We start from the raw sequence: 17566 nt of genomic DNA, 5'->3' as shown, positions 1-17566 counted from the left end.
AAATCAATGTGCATAACTTATTTCATCGACACAAAGTTGTCTCATGCCAAAACAATATCTATATATTTTCCCCGGGCGCCTTTTCTTTTCCCCGGGCGCTTTTTTTTCTTCCCCGGGCGCTTTTTCTTTTCCCCGGGCGCTTTTTCTTCACCCGGGCACTCCCGGGCGCTTTTTAGTAGGACCCAAACTTTAGTCTAGCCTTAGGGTAAAAAAAATCAGAAAAAAATTGTAATTTTATCGAACTTACCTGCACTGCATATTATTAAAGTCACAAGTACACAGTACAGTAGAACCGAGACAGAACTTTTGTTTACTTCTACAGTTCCGTCATTGTACAGTACACAGACTCTGTCAGTTTCATATGGACTGGTATCACATTGTCATTGACAAGGAGATTGCTTGCCAAAAATAACCGCGGGAAATACCGCGCACCTTGAAAAATTTCGGAATCGGTGTGTAACCCAGAAGCGGAATCAATTTATTAACATTGTTTTGTTATCCAGCTGGTACCTTGATATAATTTAAATATTTAATTTAATTAATTATTTGAATATTTAAACATGAAATACAATCGGTAAATTCAGTTTAAATGAGAATTGATGTGCTTCGTCTCTCAGAGAATTATCCTGTACGGTTCACAGAAACGAGCGTCTAAGACGACACATTTGGACGACACCAATTTTGACACCACAGTAGTGGCAATGGAAAGTAATGCAGATACTCTTGAAGATATAACAGGTATATTTTATTTCACAACCCCTTTATGAAGGTATGTGTACAATAGTTGATTAAAACGTACCATTCCCTGAACAAATACAGTCTTCATAAAACACTTGACTGCCTGAAAATTGGAAAAACCCGTCATAAACTTTCAAATTCCTTTAAAGTTTAAATTTAAATCATTTAGGGCCTATGGTTTGTGACTTGTGAGTCCTTTTTCATTAAAATTTTACTGTCCTGACAACATTTATACATGCCTGGGCCGTATGATTTAAATCATTTTTATGAGTTAATCATGAAGACCAAATGACCACACTAATACCCAACTTTTGAAAGAAATTACCACAGGCACTAACATTTTGTATATAATTTAATCTCTGTAAAAAATAAATATCTTCTTTTAAGTTTTAAACTGAGTTTTATTGTGCGTATTGCTGTGTGTTTCTTTATTCTACATTGGCTAGAGGTATAGCTTATAGGGGGAGGGCTGAGCCTGAGATCTCACAAAACATGTTTAACAATGCCGCATTTTTTTGCCTCTCCTAAGTCAGGAGCCTCTTACCTTTGTTAGTCTTGTATGTTTTTAAATTTTAGTTCATTTATATGTTTTGGAGTTTAGTGTGACGTCCATTTTCACTGAATTACTCAATTACTGAATTAGTACACATTATTATGGAGGGGCCAGCTGAGGCCCACCTCGGGGTGCGGGATTTTCTGGCTTCATTAAAGACCCATTGATGGCCTTCGGCTGTTATCTGCTCTTTGTTGGGTTGTTGTCTCTTTGACATATTCCCCATTTCCATTCTCAATTTTACTCAGACTGACTCAGAGACACATCATACATGTTGTCATATATAATGTCTCTGATTTACTTCACAAATATAAAAGAGAACTGAAGTTAGTATTTATAGATAAATTATTTTATATTTATATATCTATTCAAAATAAAATTATGAAAAGAAAAGTAGAGGCATAAGGGTGCTATAAACAGTTTCGTATAAAAAACTAGGGGTTATTCCCTGACTAAAAATAACCGTGGAGGGAAATCCCTTTTTATTCATATAATTGGTGAAAAAGTATCATGTTTTTTGTATTCGATTGTAAAAATTAGTTAATTAGCTTTCAAATTAAACAGGTTGAATGATTAAAATAATTTTAAAAATTAGATTAAATATTCATGTTTTGAGGGGAGACAACACTGTAAACATCCTGTTTTTTTGGCAGTGAAAATTGAAAACTTATTTGCAGCCCCTGTAGCTCTTTTCGAAGCAGGAAACCGTACCCTGAAACAAGATTTTTATTAAAGGCCAGGTAAAAACCTGTGAATTTCATACAGTTTTGATTATGGGAAATGTGCCTGTATCATGTTTACATGGGTATGCACATGACCTGATTTCAGGTTTTTTATGTTCAGATTAGGCAACTTTTTCCCCATTTTCTCTGGATAGAACTTTTTTACTATATTAAAAGTACAGTATATTTTTATTTCAATATAAACTAGAGAAAATTCTGATTCCAGTAATATCTAGTTTTATACAAGTATCTTTATTAACCATTCCACCACTAAGGGTCACTTAGGCATGGTCCCTTAAAATATGACGTCATAGAAAAAAACTGTTGATTGCACCCTAATTGGGATTTTTTTTAATGTCAGAATATCATGGATAAAGCCAGAGGATTCTGAATATCTGGCAAAGACTCAAAAACATGAGGAACGAACATCCTTAGACATAAATATATGTGGGTTTTGATTTTTACAAGACTTCAATAAATAAATAGGGGCTTTTTAACATTCAGCTGCAGGTACTGAGGACCTACATGTATTGATCACTTACACTTATCTGTCTGGAGTGGTATATAAACTTCACATGTCTCATAGACATTCACCACATAACTCATTTTATTTCACCAGTTAAATATATGTCAAGATTGTTCATGATCATAGAATGACACTTGCGTTAATTATCAGGCAATTACCTTTCATTGTTCCACTTATTAATATTTACCACACAATTTTGGTAGTTCACTGTAATGTTCTAATTTAAAGTTTGACAGACTATGACAATAACTGTGTGTGTAAAAAAAAATACTTAAAATTTATGCATTTCTTTTTTCTATATGACAGATAATAAGCAGGACATGAACGAAGTATGGAGGATCTGTTTGAAAATTCCAGACATGAGAAAGAAAATGACAGGGGTAGATGTCCAGTTCAACGTTACCAGGACAATTCAGCAAAGTTCCAACATATATGTATGCACTATTTCCATTCTATTAAATGTAATGCATTTAACAAAACAGTGTGCTTTAAAAAGAACAACATGCCTTTTGGCTTACAGCATATGTGCAGAGGAAGAATAGATATAATTTGTTGTACATTAATGCTACATATGATATTTAAGTAACTTTGCAGAACAAAATGTTCTGAATGTTAGCATTAAATATTTGCCACTGGACAACTGAAGGACGTTATGTAATGCATACAAAAATTGATAAATCAAATGTAAAAGGTGATAAGAATCGAATATCCATTTAAATGTGTAACCATATATACGGTACATATACAAATGTACCTAAGAAGTGACTAAACAACATGAACAATAGATATATCTTGGAGCTATTCAGGAATTATCTAATAGGGTCTTTTTTTACACCAACCACCCGTAATATAAAAATTTATTTTACTTAATGAAGTATGTTTCTAAAGAAATTCTAAGGAAATTACAACCACCCCAATATAATATGACTATTTGGCATGACATCAGATGCAACTCATTCATTTGTCATTGTTACCGTTAAAAAAATAAAAAATAAAAAATGACTTATAAAATCATGTCTGATTCTACAACATTTCATTTTATACATTAAACAAATTGATATGAATTTGGAGGGCTTGTAATCGTGCAGTCCTATCGCAGCTGTTTATTAAATTTTTAACACACTGTACAATTAACTTGCATAATTGGAATCATTATACCAAAAAAACTACTGTTAATGCTAATAATTAAAAAAAACAAACTAATGGACATTTATTGATTCATTGATGTCTTTATTTTCTCATAATTGAGATATTGCATGATTAATGTTTAGCGCCACTTTTAACACTATGGTGCTATTTTGTGGCATCCAGTTTTTATTGATGGAGGAAGCTGGAGAGAACGATGACCTTTGGTAGGAAAACTGACAATCCTAGTCAATTACGATTGGGAGTTAAGTTCACTTGCCACTTGCGGGATTTGAACTCACAACCTTAGTGTTGACTGGCTGGTGATACAGAAGTTCGACTACTTAGACTACTCGTCCAAGTTGGCCCCATATAATAGAGATATAATAAATATATATATACAAAATTAATTAAATATCACACAACAAAAGGAATGTAAAATACAGAAAGAAAAAATGAAAGTTTTATACATACACACAAAGAAATATTTAAGTCACTCAGCAAAAAATTCCTATGCAATGATGTTAATCTTTAATGATAACATGTTACATGTATATACTGTTCATATTATTAACATTACTAAAGATAATTATGTGACATTTGTTTGTCAGTCAGTAGAAGGAGGCATAATATGTGGACTAAAGTTCATGTTCATGTACATTTATTTGAATATTTATTTTTCCAGAAAAAATCTGAATTGGAGGCAAATATATACTGTCATGTATATATATAAGATGGATAAAGGACATGATACTTTAGCAGTGCTTCAGAGAATCACATTTGGTTACAGAAGTTTGTAGTATTTTGGTTGTAATCAAGTTATTAAGCTGAAGGTAATTTAATAGTAAAACAAGAAATGTTTCCTTATCAAGTATACTAAAATAAAGTTTGATGTTTAGGTCAGAATATGATAAACTTCTTTTTTTTTTGTCTCCCTTTCAATTTACTTGCGTATTTTCTGGCTTTTTGTTGTTGTAAAGTACTGGTAAAAGTCAAAATTTGTTTGGTAAAGCACCATTTAAGTTCAGAACATGTTGTATATAGTATATTAATAATTTAGATAAAATAAAAATAAAAAATACAATTATTTTATCTATCTACCCTATCTTTCTGCCAGGAGACAGCAAATAAGTGTATACATTTTTTGGCTTTATTGTTCAAAAATGATGTTACAAAACATAACCAAATATTGATTAAATCCTTCATACTGCAGGTTATTTCTATACTTGCATGCCTGAAATTAAGATTATAATCTCATCAAACATTACTTTTCAAGTAGATAATAATATATTGTCAATTATATTATAATAATTGAATATTAGAGTTTCAGTAATTCATATATTGTCTTATTGACAGCTCATTCAAATTAAAATATAAAGTTATGACAGTCCGGTAATTGTAGATTTGACCATGTTGACAGCAACAATAGTTTAAAAGATTTTGACATAAAAATTGAACAGCAATCTGAAACTGATGCTCAGAACCTTGAGGAATATCTAGAATTTCATTTTGTTTATAAAAACTGTATACTATACTTTTTGATAGCCCTTAGTAAAACATTTTCTTGGCTTATTTTCATTTTATGAACAATTTCTTAATTCATTGACCCAGATTTAAATAGGAGGCTCAAAGGATTGAGATCTAAAAAAAATCTTTTAAGACTTCCAGATGTATGTATGCCTTTCTTCTCGTTATTGCTTTGTTTGATCCTGTTCCTAAGCACATATTGATGTTATTTTTTTTTAAATTTACAGCTTCATAGTAAAACAGATCTAGGCTACACCTTCACTATTCAAGTCAGACTTTAAAAGAAAGATTTTTTGTTGATAGTTGAACTTGTAAGTAAATACATTAATATCTTATTTGTATATTGTACAAATTAAACAAAGGAAGAACAATTAAGAAATAATTCGCCTTTTTCAGAATCCAGAGGATTATGGGTAATCTAATTGTTCGTACACCAAAATGAAAATAACATTACGTCATTGGTTGAATTTCTATTGTTTAGAACTTTTTAAACCAATCACAACGTTTTGGTGTACGCTTTCGAAAATATTACCCAGAACAGAATGCATTTATTTAGATTCTGAAAGGGCGAATTAAACTGGTGATAATCAATAGAAATATTAAAATGAGGAGATGAGGTATGATATTGCCAATGAGACAACTATCCACCAAAGTTCAAATAAAGTGGATGTAAGCAATAACGGGCAACCATAGAGCCTTTAACAATGAGAAAAATCAATAATGTATAGTCGGCTATATTTATAGTTCAGTCTTTGGTTAAAGTTTTTTTTTATTTATCAATATATGAAACCTTCATCATAGATTATCATGTTGATGCAATTAAATGACATTTGAATAGTAGATTTTAATAATCAAGAGGGGTAGAAGGATTGTGCCTGATATTCATATGATGAAGACATAATCTTTCAATTAGTTTAATTGAGGTCTGGAGCTGGCATGTCAGTAACTGCTAGTAGTCTGTTGTTATTTATGTATTATTGTGATTTTGTTTATTTTCTTTTGTTTCCTATTCTGACATCGGACTCGGACTTCTCTTAAACTGAGTTTTACTGTGCGTACTGTTGTGTGTTTGTTTTTTCTACATTAGCTACATTATTATTTTTGTCTTGCCTTGAAAAAGCTAGATCTAGGGGTGCGTTTCCAGATAACTCCTCCTACAGTTTGAATGCTAGGAATTTTTCACTTTGCTGGCTGTTTGTACATACATTGAAGGTGTGCATGTGGTCAGGGTTTTGATTTTTATTAATATTTGCTCTTTTGGGAGATAGTTGAACTTTGTCATTTTTTGGGTGTAAGCGGATAAATGTTATAGTTATTTTAAAATAACACTTTGCATCTGCGGGGGCATCAATTGTGTCTCCCAGACACAATAATATCTCAAAGAAAGTCCTACATTGACTTTGTTATAATACAGTTACTTCAGAGTGGAGTCACTTTGTCTAGTTTTCATTTCAATTTTACACAGGGAAATCACCACATTGGTTATGATACATATAAAAAAGATGTGGTATGATTGCCAATGAAACAACCCTCCACAAGAAACCAAATGCCACAGAAATTAAGAGCTATAGGTCACCGTACGGCCTTCAACAATGAGCAAAGCCCATACTGCATAGTCAGCTATAAATCACAAATGTAAAACAATTCAAACCAGAAAACTAACGGCCTGATTAATGTACAAAAAAAATTAACGAAAAAAACAAATATGTAACAACAAACAACAACCACTTAACTACAGGCTCCTGACTTGGGACAGGCACATACATACAGAATGTGGCAGGGTTAAACATGTTGGGGGGGGGGGGATTTCAACCCTCCCCTAATCTGGGACAGCGGTGTAACAGCACAACATTAGAACGAACTAAAAAAATCAGTTGAAAAAGGCTGAACTCATTAGATGGATACAAATAGAAATACATACAACAAAAACACAGAGTGGACGTGGACGGGTACTTGTACATCCCAACAACAAAAAGACACTGAGTACAAATCTGAGAGTGCAGATACTGACAGCTAGTTCAAAGCCAATAACAACTTTAAAAAAAATGCATCTAAGAGTAAATTATCAATCAGTACACATCCAACATCCAATGGATTTAGTGTAAAGACATCATAAACAATCAGAGAAAAACATGACCTGGTGCAATGCCAAGATACAGGAAATGACAGATTGTAGATCCATGAAAGTGCATATGTATATAATAATAATGTTCACTAGGGTTGTAAACTATAGTATAGATATATTGAGAATTTTATCACATTGTTGTTTACAAAGCAAAAGCAACACTCATATTAGAAGTAAAATAAAGCTTTCATTATGTATGCTTAAATAAGATAATATTATAACAGTAAATAAAATTCTTTTTTTTATCCTTTCAGATGAAGAAACTTTCAAAAGAGTGGAGCATTTAGAAGACAGAACAATCAAATATTATTTGTTACTATTTCAGTAACTTTTCAAATGTTAACTGTTTAGAATATTCTTAAATATAAATATAATTGAATTTAATGTGGAAAGTGTTTTGTTTTTTTTAACATTTGGTAACATATGCCTCTGTTAGGGACAATTTTTTAATCATAAGCTGATTATTTTTAAATTTGTCATGGTAAACCTGCAAGGGACACAACTCTTGTAGAATGAACATTGTAAAATAGCTAGTCTGTATTGAATTGTTGTTTGGTATACATTTGGTTTTGCATTATTTGTTGTGCAATTTCGAATTCGACTTCTTTTCAAACATTGTATAAATTTAAAATGTAGCTGACTTTGACATTGGTATCCATACTTTTAAATTTTTTATGAATTGTCAAACAAACTCGATTATAAAGCAAGAATTTCAAACAAACAAAAAAAGAAATACTAACAGGAAGATTCGAAAGGTTTCAAACATGTAGAAATAGTCTCATGGTTTTAATAAGATTTGGATTTATATATATATATATATATATATATATATAAGTTTTAATGGATGCTAAACATCCAGCCGCAAATATTACATACATATTCAGGATGATAACAGGTAAATAAAACATGCATATGAGGTAACTGATAATCAATATAAGACAATTTATTGATGTATAACCCACTTTTACAGTACTTTACCATAAAGAACCAGAGAAACATCTTCAAATAGAGATGACCAAGAACAAAAAATGATATGTCAATGAGTGCAACAAAGACAATATTTCATTTTTCCAAGAGGCTGCTTCACATAAAAGTCTTGTTGTATTATCACGTTTATATCACGTGGCTTTATATTTAACGTGAATATCACGTTGTATTATCACGTTGATATTATGTGGATTTATATACAACGTGAAAATCACGTGTGACGAATGTTTATTTCATGTTGTGCTCACAACGTGAATATTACGTTTCTGCTCGTTTCACGTTTTACTCACGTGGTGTGGACAACGTGAATATCACATGATTCCCATGTTAAAATCACGTTGGAAAAAATTGCCTGTGTAAGTTTCATAACAATTGGTTGAGGCAAACTAAAGTTAAAAAGAAAATCAATTTGGGGCGTACTGACGGACAAGAGTAAAACTTAATGCCCAGTCACCTAGTGGCAATGGCATAAAAACATCCTATGATAAAAATCAGTTTTAAATCATGAACAATTCAGTGTAACTTACGATCAATCTTACTCTTAAGATTTTTTGTGAAAAGCTGTATACATTTGTTGTATAATGTTTTAAATTTTCTTACCTTCTTTGCAGCTTGCAGTTGTTGTTGTGTTTCTTTGTGCAATTCTTGGGCTTTAACTTTGTACTCTTGCAGCTTTAATATACAGAGAATTGAGTTATTAATATGAAATTTATAAAATTAACACTATCACATTACATGTATCACATTTCAATGCCAATATACAATTAAAAATTAAATACATAAAAAAATTAAATTATATGAACACTTATAGGTCAATCAAGCTCAGTGACTGGGTAACATTGAGTCATTCACTGGATATGTAAGTCTCTTTCACTTGAAACAGACTGGGCTTGTTTATAGTTTTGATTTTCAACCTGTTTAACCAAATGCAGACAGTCCTTATCTTACATTTGCATATAAAAGGCTTGTTAAGAGTATCAATTTGCAAAATTAAATCATGTTGATTGAAAAATTGGTTCAATGTCCATTTTTGTAATTACATGTGCATAAAATTCTATATATTTATTCCTCCTTTCTAAAAAACCTTACCTGCTGTAACTGTATTTTGACTTTTTCAAACTCTTTAAGCTTTGTTTTATCATCTCCACGCTTAATTTTCAAGGTCTCTAGCTTTTCATTAAGGTCTTTAATCTCGGCCTTTAATCCTTCTATTTCCTGCAGTTGCTGGATGTTTGTTAGACTGCCCTCTGTTGACATACTCAGACTCATACGTTTTGAATCATCGGGCGTAATGCTCGGTCGTTTAGTATCAGAAATGCTACCTTCCATTGACATGGCCATTCTACCTGTATCCATGACAACTTTCTCTGAAGAAAGACTTAACCTCTTGGACTCTTTCGTCATTTGCTGAAAGAATAAATTGAAGAATGTAATAAAAGTTATACATACCATGCTTGATGTTATTTACCTAATACTACTGCATGAAATTAAAATGTTACCATGAGACAAGTATTGACAGCTAAATTCCAAAACAGCTTAAACATTTTACATCATGCTATTAATGGTAAATGGATTAAAATCAATGAATGGTTTATTTGCTACATCACAAAAGTAGTACTTGCCATATCAAATTCTACTGCATCACAAAGTTATCACTTGCCATATTAAATTCTACTACTTCACAAAGTTAACACTTGCCATATCAAATTCTACTATATCCATGATATCACAAAGTTAACACTTGCCAAAAAACTTGAAAAGTAAAAATCTTTTGAAGAAAACTCAAAACCTCTTGTCAGTAATAAATGTTTTGAAATAGAACTATTAAAAATAAAATGTCTATATTTGTATATGTTAATATGTTATTGCCAATAAAATACTTAAAACCTACTGATTACAAAACTGTACGGTATAAGCTTATAAAAGTATCGAGAGTAAAATTATCAAACTTGGTATATCACAAAAATAAGGTTTTTACAAAAAATGGACAGTTTATTTCAACAAGTGGAATTTTGAATTATTTAATGATAACTATACTCTAAGCATTTAGCAATATTTGTAAATATTTAAACACAGTGTATATAACTTGCACAGCACTTCTAAAATATTATAAAATTTAATAGCATCTACTTTTGTTATCTTAAAATATTCCTCTATTGTAGAGAATCAAATAGATATGAAAATTATGGCAACTCATAATGAACAGAAATAGAGTTATTCAAGATTTTTACAGGTCTTCTTTAAGCTTAAGTTCATTTCCAAAAAAGTATCTTTTGTACAATTGTCAACAAGAGTGCACACGCTGAAATGTCTCGCCTTCTTTACTAACCATTGATTTTATGTTGATAGTCCTAAATATAAAGCTTTACTACAAGTAACACATAAACTTAACATGATCCAAGAAAATGAGGTCAAGGTCAGATAAACCAAACAAGAAATACATGTACACCTTACAATCATTCAATAAACCAAACATAGTTGACCTCTTGCTTATAGTTTCTAAGAAACAGTTTTAACCAAGAAAACTTAACATTGACCGATGAACCATCAAAATGTGGCCAAGGTCAGATGAACCATGCCAGACAGACATGTACACCTTACAATCAATGTATGCATTAAATATAGTTGACCTATTGTTTATAGTATCTAAGAAACAAACAAAACCATAAAAACTTAACATTGACCAATGAACCATGAAAATGAGGTCAAGGTCAGATGATACCTGCTAGACAGACATATACACCTTACAATCCTTCCATACAACAAATATAGTTGATCTATTGCTTATAGTTGAATAAAAACAGACCAAACACAAAAACTTAACACTGAGAAATGAGAAATGAACCATGAAAATGAGGTCAAGGTCAAATAAAACCTGTGAGACTGACATGTACATCATAAAATATTTCCATACACCAAATATAGTTGACCTATTGCATATAGTATTAGAAAAAAAGACCAAAACTCAAAAATTAATCTTTGACCTCTGAACCATGAAAATGAGGTCAAGGTCAGATGACACCTACCAGTTGGACATGTACACCTTACAATCATTCCATATACCAAATATAGCATTTTTGCGCCTGTCCCAAGTCAGGAGCCTCTGGCCTTTGTTAGTCTTGTTTATTTTTAAATTTAGTTCATTTATATGTTTTGGAGTTTAGTATGACCTCCATTTTCACTGAACTAGTACACAATTTTATTTAGGGGCCAGCTGAGGACCACCTCTGGGTGTGGGATTTTCTCGCTGCGTTGAAGACCCATTGGTGGCCTTCGGCTGTTGTCTGCTCTTTGGTCGAGTTGTTGTCTCTTTGACATATTCCCCATTCCCATTCACAATTTTATTTTAGACCTACTGCTTATAGTATCTGATATATGGACAGGACCACGAAAACTTAACCTTGTTCACTGATCCATGAAATGAGGTCGAGGTCAAATGAAAATTGTCTGACGGGCATGAGGACCTTGCAAGGTACGCACATATTAAATATAGTTATCCTATTACTCATAATAAGAAAGAAATTAACATTACAAAAAATGTTGACTTTTTTTTCAAGTAGTAACTGAACCATGAAAATGAGGTCAAGGACAATGGACATATGACAGACAGAAACTTCGTAACATAAGGCATCTATATGCAAAGTATGAAGCATTCAGGTCTTCTAGGTTCTAAAATATAAAGCTTTTAAGAAGTAGGTAATGCCGCCGCCGCCATAGCCGCAGGATCACTATCCCTATGTCGAGCTTTCTGCAGCAAAAGTTGCAGGCTCGACAATAAAATCTTAACTGACGGCATTTCTACTTTCAAATCCATGAATGAACATGAAAACTTAACTAACATTGTACAAGTAGTTAACAATTTCACTTATGTGTGGATTAAATCATTTCAACCATAGTTTATTTTCCAGGTCATTAATTTTTCTCAAAGAAAAGGAAAAAGAGTAAGGTGCTCTCCAAAAATTGAATACAAGACATTATAAATATCATTTGTCCAAAGCTTTTCTGGATTTACATTCATCAGGAACACACAAAGCCAAATATTTGAAAGCCAAGGATCTATAAGAATTGAAACAATCCAAAAAGGTCAAAGTTAGTTATTGTTATTTAACTATATTTATTATTATTCGGTGCTGTTAACAACATCCAAGGGAGTTTGTGGTGAAACCATGCTAATGTCATAATTCTATATCAAAGTTATGATTCTCAAATCCATGCAGTATAGTTTCATCTGGTATTATAGTTAGTTAATAAGATGTGATGCATTCAGGAACATATGCATTACTTCAAACAATGCACAATTTCATAATTTTTTTAGTCTTCTTATAATGAAAGCATTTCAACCTTTGTTTTTACTTGGTATTCATTCATTTTCGTGAGTACCAATTTTCGTGGATTAAGAGTAAGTTGAATTTTCTTGGATATTTGATTTTGTGGTTCTACAAAAGTCTTCAAAAAAGCTTATATACAGAAAATTTGTACTTTATTGAACATTTTAATTTGTGGTTTACTTGTACCCACGAAATCTGGTATCCCACGAATAATAATGAATCCACAGTAATACAGTTGACAGTATTATTGGTTACCTGAATACAACACAGAAGAATACAGATTAAAGGTACTTGCACACAAATTACCTTATACATTGCAGGTGATCTGTACATACCCATCTATTACACGAACAAAATAAACTTTACAAAATCACTCGATTACAAGATTGTAACATGCATTCACGAGGACATTCAATTGCAACAAGATAGCATAAGTACAGATTTTGAGTTTTTCTACATTTAAATAATGGAAAAGGAAGGATATGGTGTATTTAATTCATGACAAAGAAATCATAATTCCCAATGGTAAAAACAAAAATTCCAAGAAACAAGACTTTTATTGTTGTTCTTCATCTCAAAATCAGTGAGGATTTTAACATGGAGCAAAAGTTCCCACATAAATTCAAATTTTAAACCTATTCCAAAATCTTAATGAAACATCAAGTTTACCCAATAGTACAGAGAAGAATTAAAACTTAACATGTATGTGCTATACCTAAATCTTATACTAAAATATAGAAGACAATAAGAAAATCATTTGTTTCTGTATGAATTTTTACAAAAATTCTCTCATATTTTTTGAAATACATGCAAATAGTTAGCTGCTCAAGCTAAAACTAACATAAAAACAATAAAAGCACATCCATCAAGCTGGAAGTTTGGTCATTTTAATTAAATGAAGGTTTATGTAGTACAAATTTATCAATAAAAAAAAGACAAACTGACATTGAAATACATGAATATAAACTTCATGTTTTTATTAAGACTACGGACACATACTTTCAAAGAACCTTACAGCATGTGTTTTGTTTATCTGTCATTATCTGATGAAATGCATTTTTTATTTCACATGTCCTGGAATAGCCTGTAAATCAGCTTTAAATTCTTGACTTAAGAAATTAACTGTAAACCTACTAAATTCTTATTCTATACCTTTATATTTATCAATCTTTTCTTGAATAATAAAAACTGACTATTTCCACAAATTTCATGATCATAATTATATTACAAGATTACCTTAGGTAATTCTGATGGTTTTTCAGCAGCTGACAATGTCTCTTTACTACCACCATGACCACGCTGTGGTAATCTTGTCATAGAACCAGGTTTATCTTTACTTAAACTAGGAGTCTGTCCTACACTAGACAAGTCAGATGGTACACTTGGTGCTCTCTTTGGGGTTGCCTCAGCTAAATTTTCATTGCCTTTAATTATAAAGCACAACTCATTCATAAAACTAAGCACAAACAAATTCAATTTTTTATAGTCTTTGGTTAAGATCATCTTCAACAATTAACTAATCTTAATGTAAATAAGATTGAACTACACTGATTAAAATACTTTTACTTTGTTGTAAAAAAAAAAAATTTTTGTGACTGATCAATATTGATAATTAATTCATGTACTACACACATTCCTGAAATAATGAGTAGTTCTGTCAATCATTGGATATTTTTCTATATTTGAATTCTTGAATTACTTATTTTATCATTCTTTTTTAAATCCAATTTACACAATTTGTATTTCATTTCTTACTTTTGCCAGCATAACTAGGAGGCCGAAGACCAGATTTGCGTGCTGACTTGGGTATACCAGTTGAAGCAGGCTTTGCAGGAGTCTGATGAGGCTCAGGTGCTGAAGACTTACTATTATCATCATCAATTGAGACTATCTGTAATATTCAAAATACTGCCTATAAAATATGAATAACATTCTAAAATATTGACCATAACTTTCAGACATATTAAATTTTGTAATTATGGTGTAAGTTGAGACTGCTCATTATAAATGATTTGATACCTACATTAAATTCTGGTAGTTATTTGTGTTTGCTGTTTTTAAGGTAAAGTTATATATGATTACAGTAAATGGGCAATGTCACAGATTTTAGTAAAATTTTTGTTGAACTTTAAACTGAAAATAGAAAAAATAATGCATTTATCTCTTTTATTATCTGAAATATAACTGAATGAATTCTTTCAAAATAGGTGAACATTAGTTAATAAAGCACATAAAATTAGTGAAAAATGTTCTTGAATTTGTCTTAAAATCATTAAATTTCAAATCCATAGATTTTTCTTAAAGGTCAACAATAAAGGTCAGAGATAACTAGAACTAATACAGGATGTACAGATATGTGTATTAAACTGGTTTCTCCCAAACCTCTAGCTTAACTATACTCATTCTCTGTTTTCCCTATTCAGATCAATCTTCATTAATTTAATACAGTCACCACCTATTGACCTCTAGCTTGAAATAATAACAAATCAACTAGAAACTCTAAGTTGCCTGAATCTCACACCTAAATTACTTTGTTTGAAAATAAATGGAGAATGTGTCTATTGGCCGCAGATGCCTTGACCCCGCTTGTAAATATGCACGAGTCAATGTTCTGATTAATGACATTTTCTTTTCTTTTAAAGTTAATGACATATATTTCTACATGTTGTCATTAGAAATTGCTTGCAGGTTTGAGTGCTCTCATTGTTCAATAACATTTGGTTGAGGCAAACTAAAGTTAGAGAACGGTAACAACAGATTTAGCAATTTTTCCATTTATAAAGGGGCATAACTCGAAAACCGTTAAAAGGAGATGTCACCCAATTTCAAACTTGATCTGTGTTATGTGGTAATAAGCATTGTATATAAGTTTCATAACATTTGGTTGAGGCAAACTAAAGATAAAAAACGGAAACTAAAAATTCAGCAATTTTTATGTTTATAAAGGGGCATAACTCCTGAATGGTAAAAGTGACACCACCCAATCTAGAATTTGATCTATGTTTTGTAGTAATAAGCATTGTGTATAAGTTTTATAACATTTGGTTGTGGCAAACTAAAGGTAGATAACATATACCAATTTTGGGGATGTACACGATGGATGTGACAGACAAGGGTAAAACTTAAAGCCCCCTCTGCTACGGCGGGGGCATACAAATTATAAAAACAGTAACAAGTCTTGCAGCCTGTCTCCTTATTATAAATCTTTAAATTTCCAATATATTTTGATCAAGGGGCTGTCAGAGTGGCAGCAAACCTGATTTTCCTGCAGAGGTCAAACCCTGAACAGTTGAGCAAGTATGGACACAACATTTAAGCTTAAAACAGCTCTGAATTTGGATTGAGATTGAATATTCGACACAGCATAGGTTTGAGACACAAAATGAATGTGGTCAAAGAACTGAAAATTTGAAAGTGGACATTTACCTATTATGGTCCAATATCCAAAATCTAAGTACATTGTTAGAATCAGCATATCAACATGATCAAAGAACCCCAAGAATTCAATTTTTGATGAAATCAAACAAAAGTTTAATTTAGGACCCTTTGGACCTCAATGTAGACCAATTTGATAAAGGAGCCCAAAATCCAAAATCTCTAAATACATGGTTAGATTCAGCATTTTAAAGAACCCCATAAATTCAATTTTTGTTGAATCAAACAAAGTTTAATTTTGGACCCTGATTTGGACCAACTTGAAAACTGGGCCCAAAAATCCAAAATTTAAATACAGGTTTAGATTCAGCATTTGAAAGAACCCTATATATATATATATATATTCAATTTATGTTGAAATCAACAGTTTAATTTTGGACCCCGATTTGGACCAACTTGAAAACTGGGCCCAAAATAAAAAATAAATCTGCCACTCCAATTACATGTATAATTTTGTTAGTAGATAATTACCACATGTTAGTTATCTTGATAAAAGGTGGAAATTATTGTATGAATAAATTAATAGTAAATACATTGTCCTAATCCAAATACATGTACAAATATGTATATTTAGTTAATTGTGAAAATCTATTATACAAATTGTGTGTAGTTTTATAGGAATAATAAAAATAGATTATTATCTAATGAAAATGATATTTGCAAATCTGGACCCCCAAACAGGGTCAAGTAAAAAATATTTGCAAATCTGGACCCCTAACAGGATCAAGTAAAAATTAAATATTAACACACACAACAAAAAGAAAATACCACATAACACCTGTGACATCTACCTTCAAAACACACAACTTTAAAAAAAATAGTTATAGAGAAATTTTTGACAACTCCTGGCTAAAATCAATTGAACAGATACAATCATTGATAGACTTATAATTTACACCATTTCTGTTCAAAGTGAAATAACTCAAACAAAAAAACGAGACCAAATGACATAGAAATTACTTATTAATTACACCATTTCTGTTCAAAGGGAAATAACTCAAAATCATTTAATAAGAATCACTTTTGCTACTGAAAGGTTTACAACTCAACAACGAGAACAGCTAAAATCGTGAAAATTGAACTTGACCTTTATTTAGTCACAGGAAACAACATATCTAAATTTGAAAAGATTTCGTCAAAGCGTTTTCATGTTAATGAACAGATACTGTTTGGCAGCCGCCTGGCCGTACACCTGCCCGCCCTCCGTAAATCTCCAAATCAATAACCGATTTTTCTTTCGAAAATCTGGTTAAAAATAATTTTGAAATGCTTACTACAAAATATTTCACCTCGTAGTTTCAGAAGACATTTGAAAATTGACAAATCGGAACCAATGATTGACTCAAATGGCTATGCTTTTTGTTCAATCAGAGCTATATGAAAATAGTTTATAATGATATCTTTATACATCATTGATGTCAAGTTTATTATTCTTCTGCCTATCAGGTATATACATGTAGTAATGCACATGTCCATCCATCAAAGTTTAGTTTCAAATGA

General features: G+C 31.3%; 1 protein-coding gene and 1 long non-coding RNA gene across 6 annotated transcripts in view; one reads left to right on the top strand and one right to left on the bottom strand.

Annotated features, from left to right (window-relative positions):
- Positions 1-17566, bottom strand: part of LOC127735392 (dynactin subunit 1-like) — a 69641-nt gene that overhangs the window by 48147 nt on the left and 3928 nt on the right. For 4 of the 5 annotated variants that reach the window (XM_052245557.1, XM_052245556.1, XM_052245559.1 and 1 more), the window contains exons 4-8: positions 14387-14522; positions 13868-14055; positions 12938-12970; positions 9393-9710; positions 8904-8975 (exon numbers count right to left, since the gene is read on the bottom strand). In XM_052245557.1, the coding sequence (XP_052101517.1) occupies positions 8904-8975; positions 9393-9710; positions 12938-12970; positions 13868-14055; positions 14387-14522 (747 nt within the window). The remainder of the gene's footprint in view (positions 1-8903; positions 8976-9392; positions 9711-12937; positions 12971-13867; positions 14056-14386; positions 14523-17566) is intronic. The other variant, XM_052245560.1, reaches the window with a different exon arrangement.
- Positions 643-7756, top strand: LOC127735411 (uncharacterized). Its single transcript, XR_007998397.1, has 5 exons — positions 643-738; positions 2846-2973; positions 4350-4497; positions 5419-5502; positions 7571-7756. It is a non-coding gene; the product is annotated as an uncharacterized LOC127735411 (long non-coding RNA).

Source organism: Mytilus californianus, unplaced genomic scaffold (assembly GCF_021869535.1).
Source record: "Mytilus californianus isolate M0D057914Y unplaced genomic scaffold, xbMytCali1.0.p SCAF_3, whole genome shotgun sequence".
NCBI classification, from domain to species: Eukaryota; Metazoa; Mollusca; class Bivalvia; order Mytilida; family Mytilidae; genus Mytilus; species Mytilus californianus.
The sequence above is the reverse complement of the archived record's forward strand: the minus strand, read 5'-3'. Positions and strand labels throughout refer to the sequence as shown.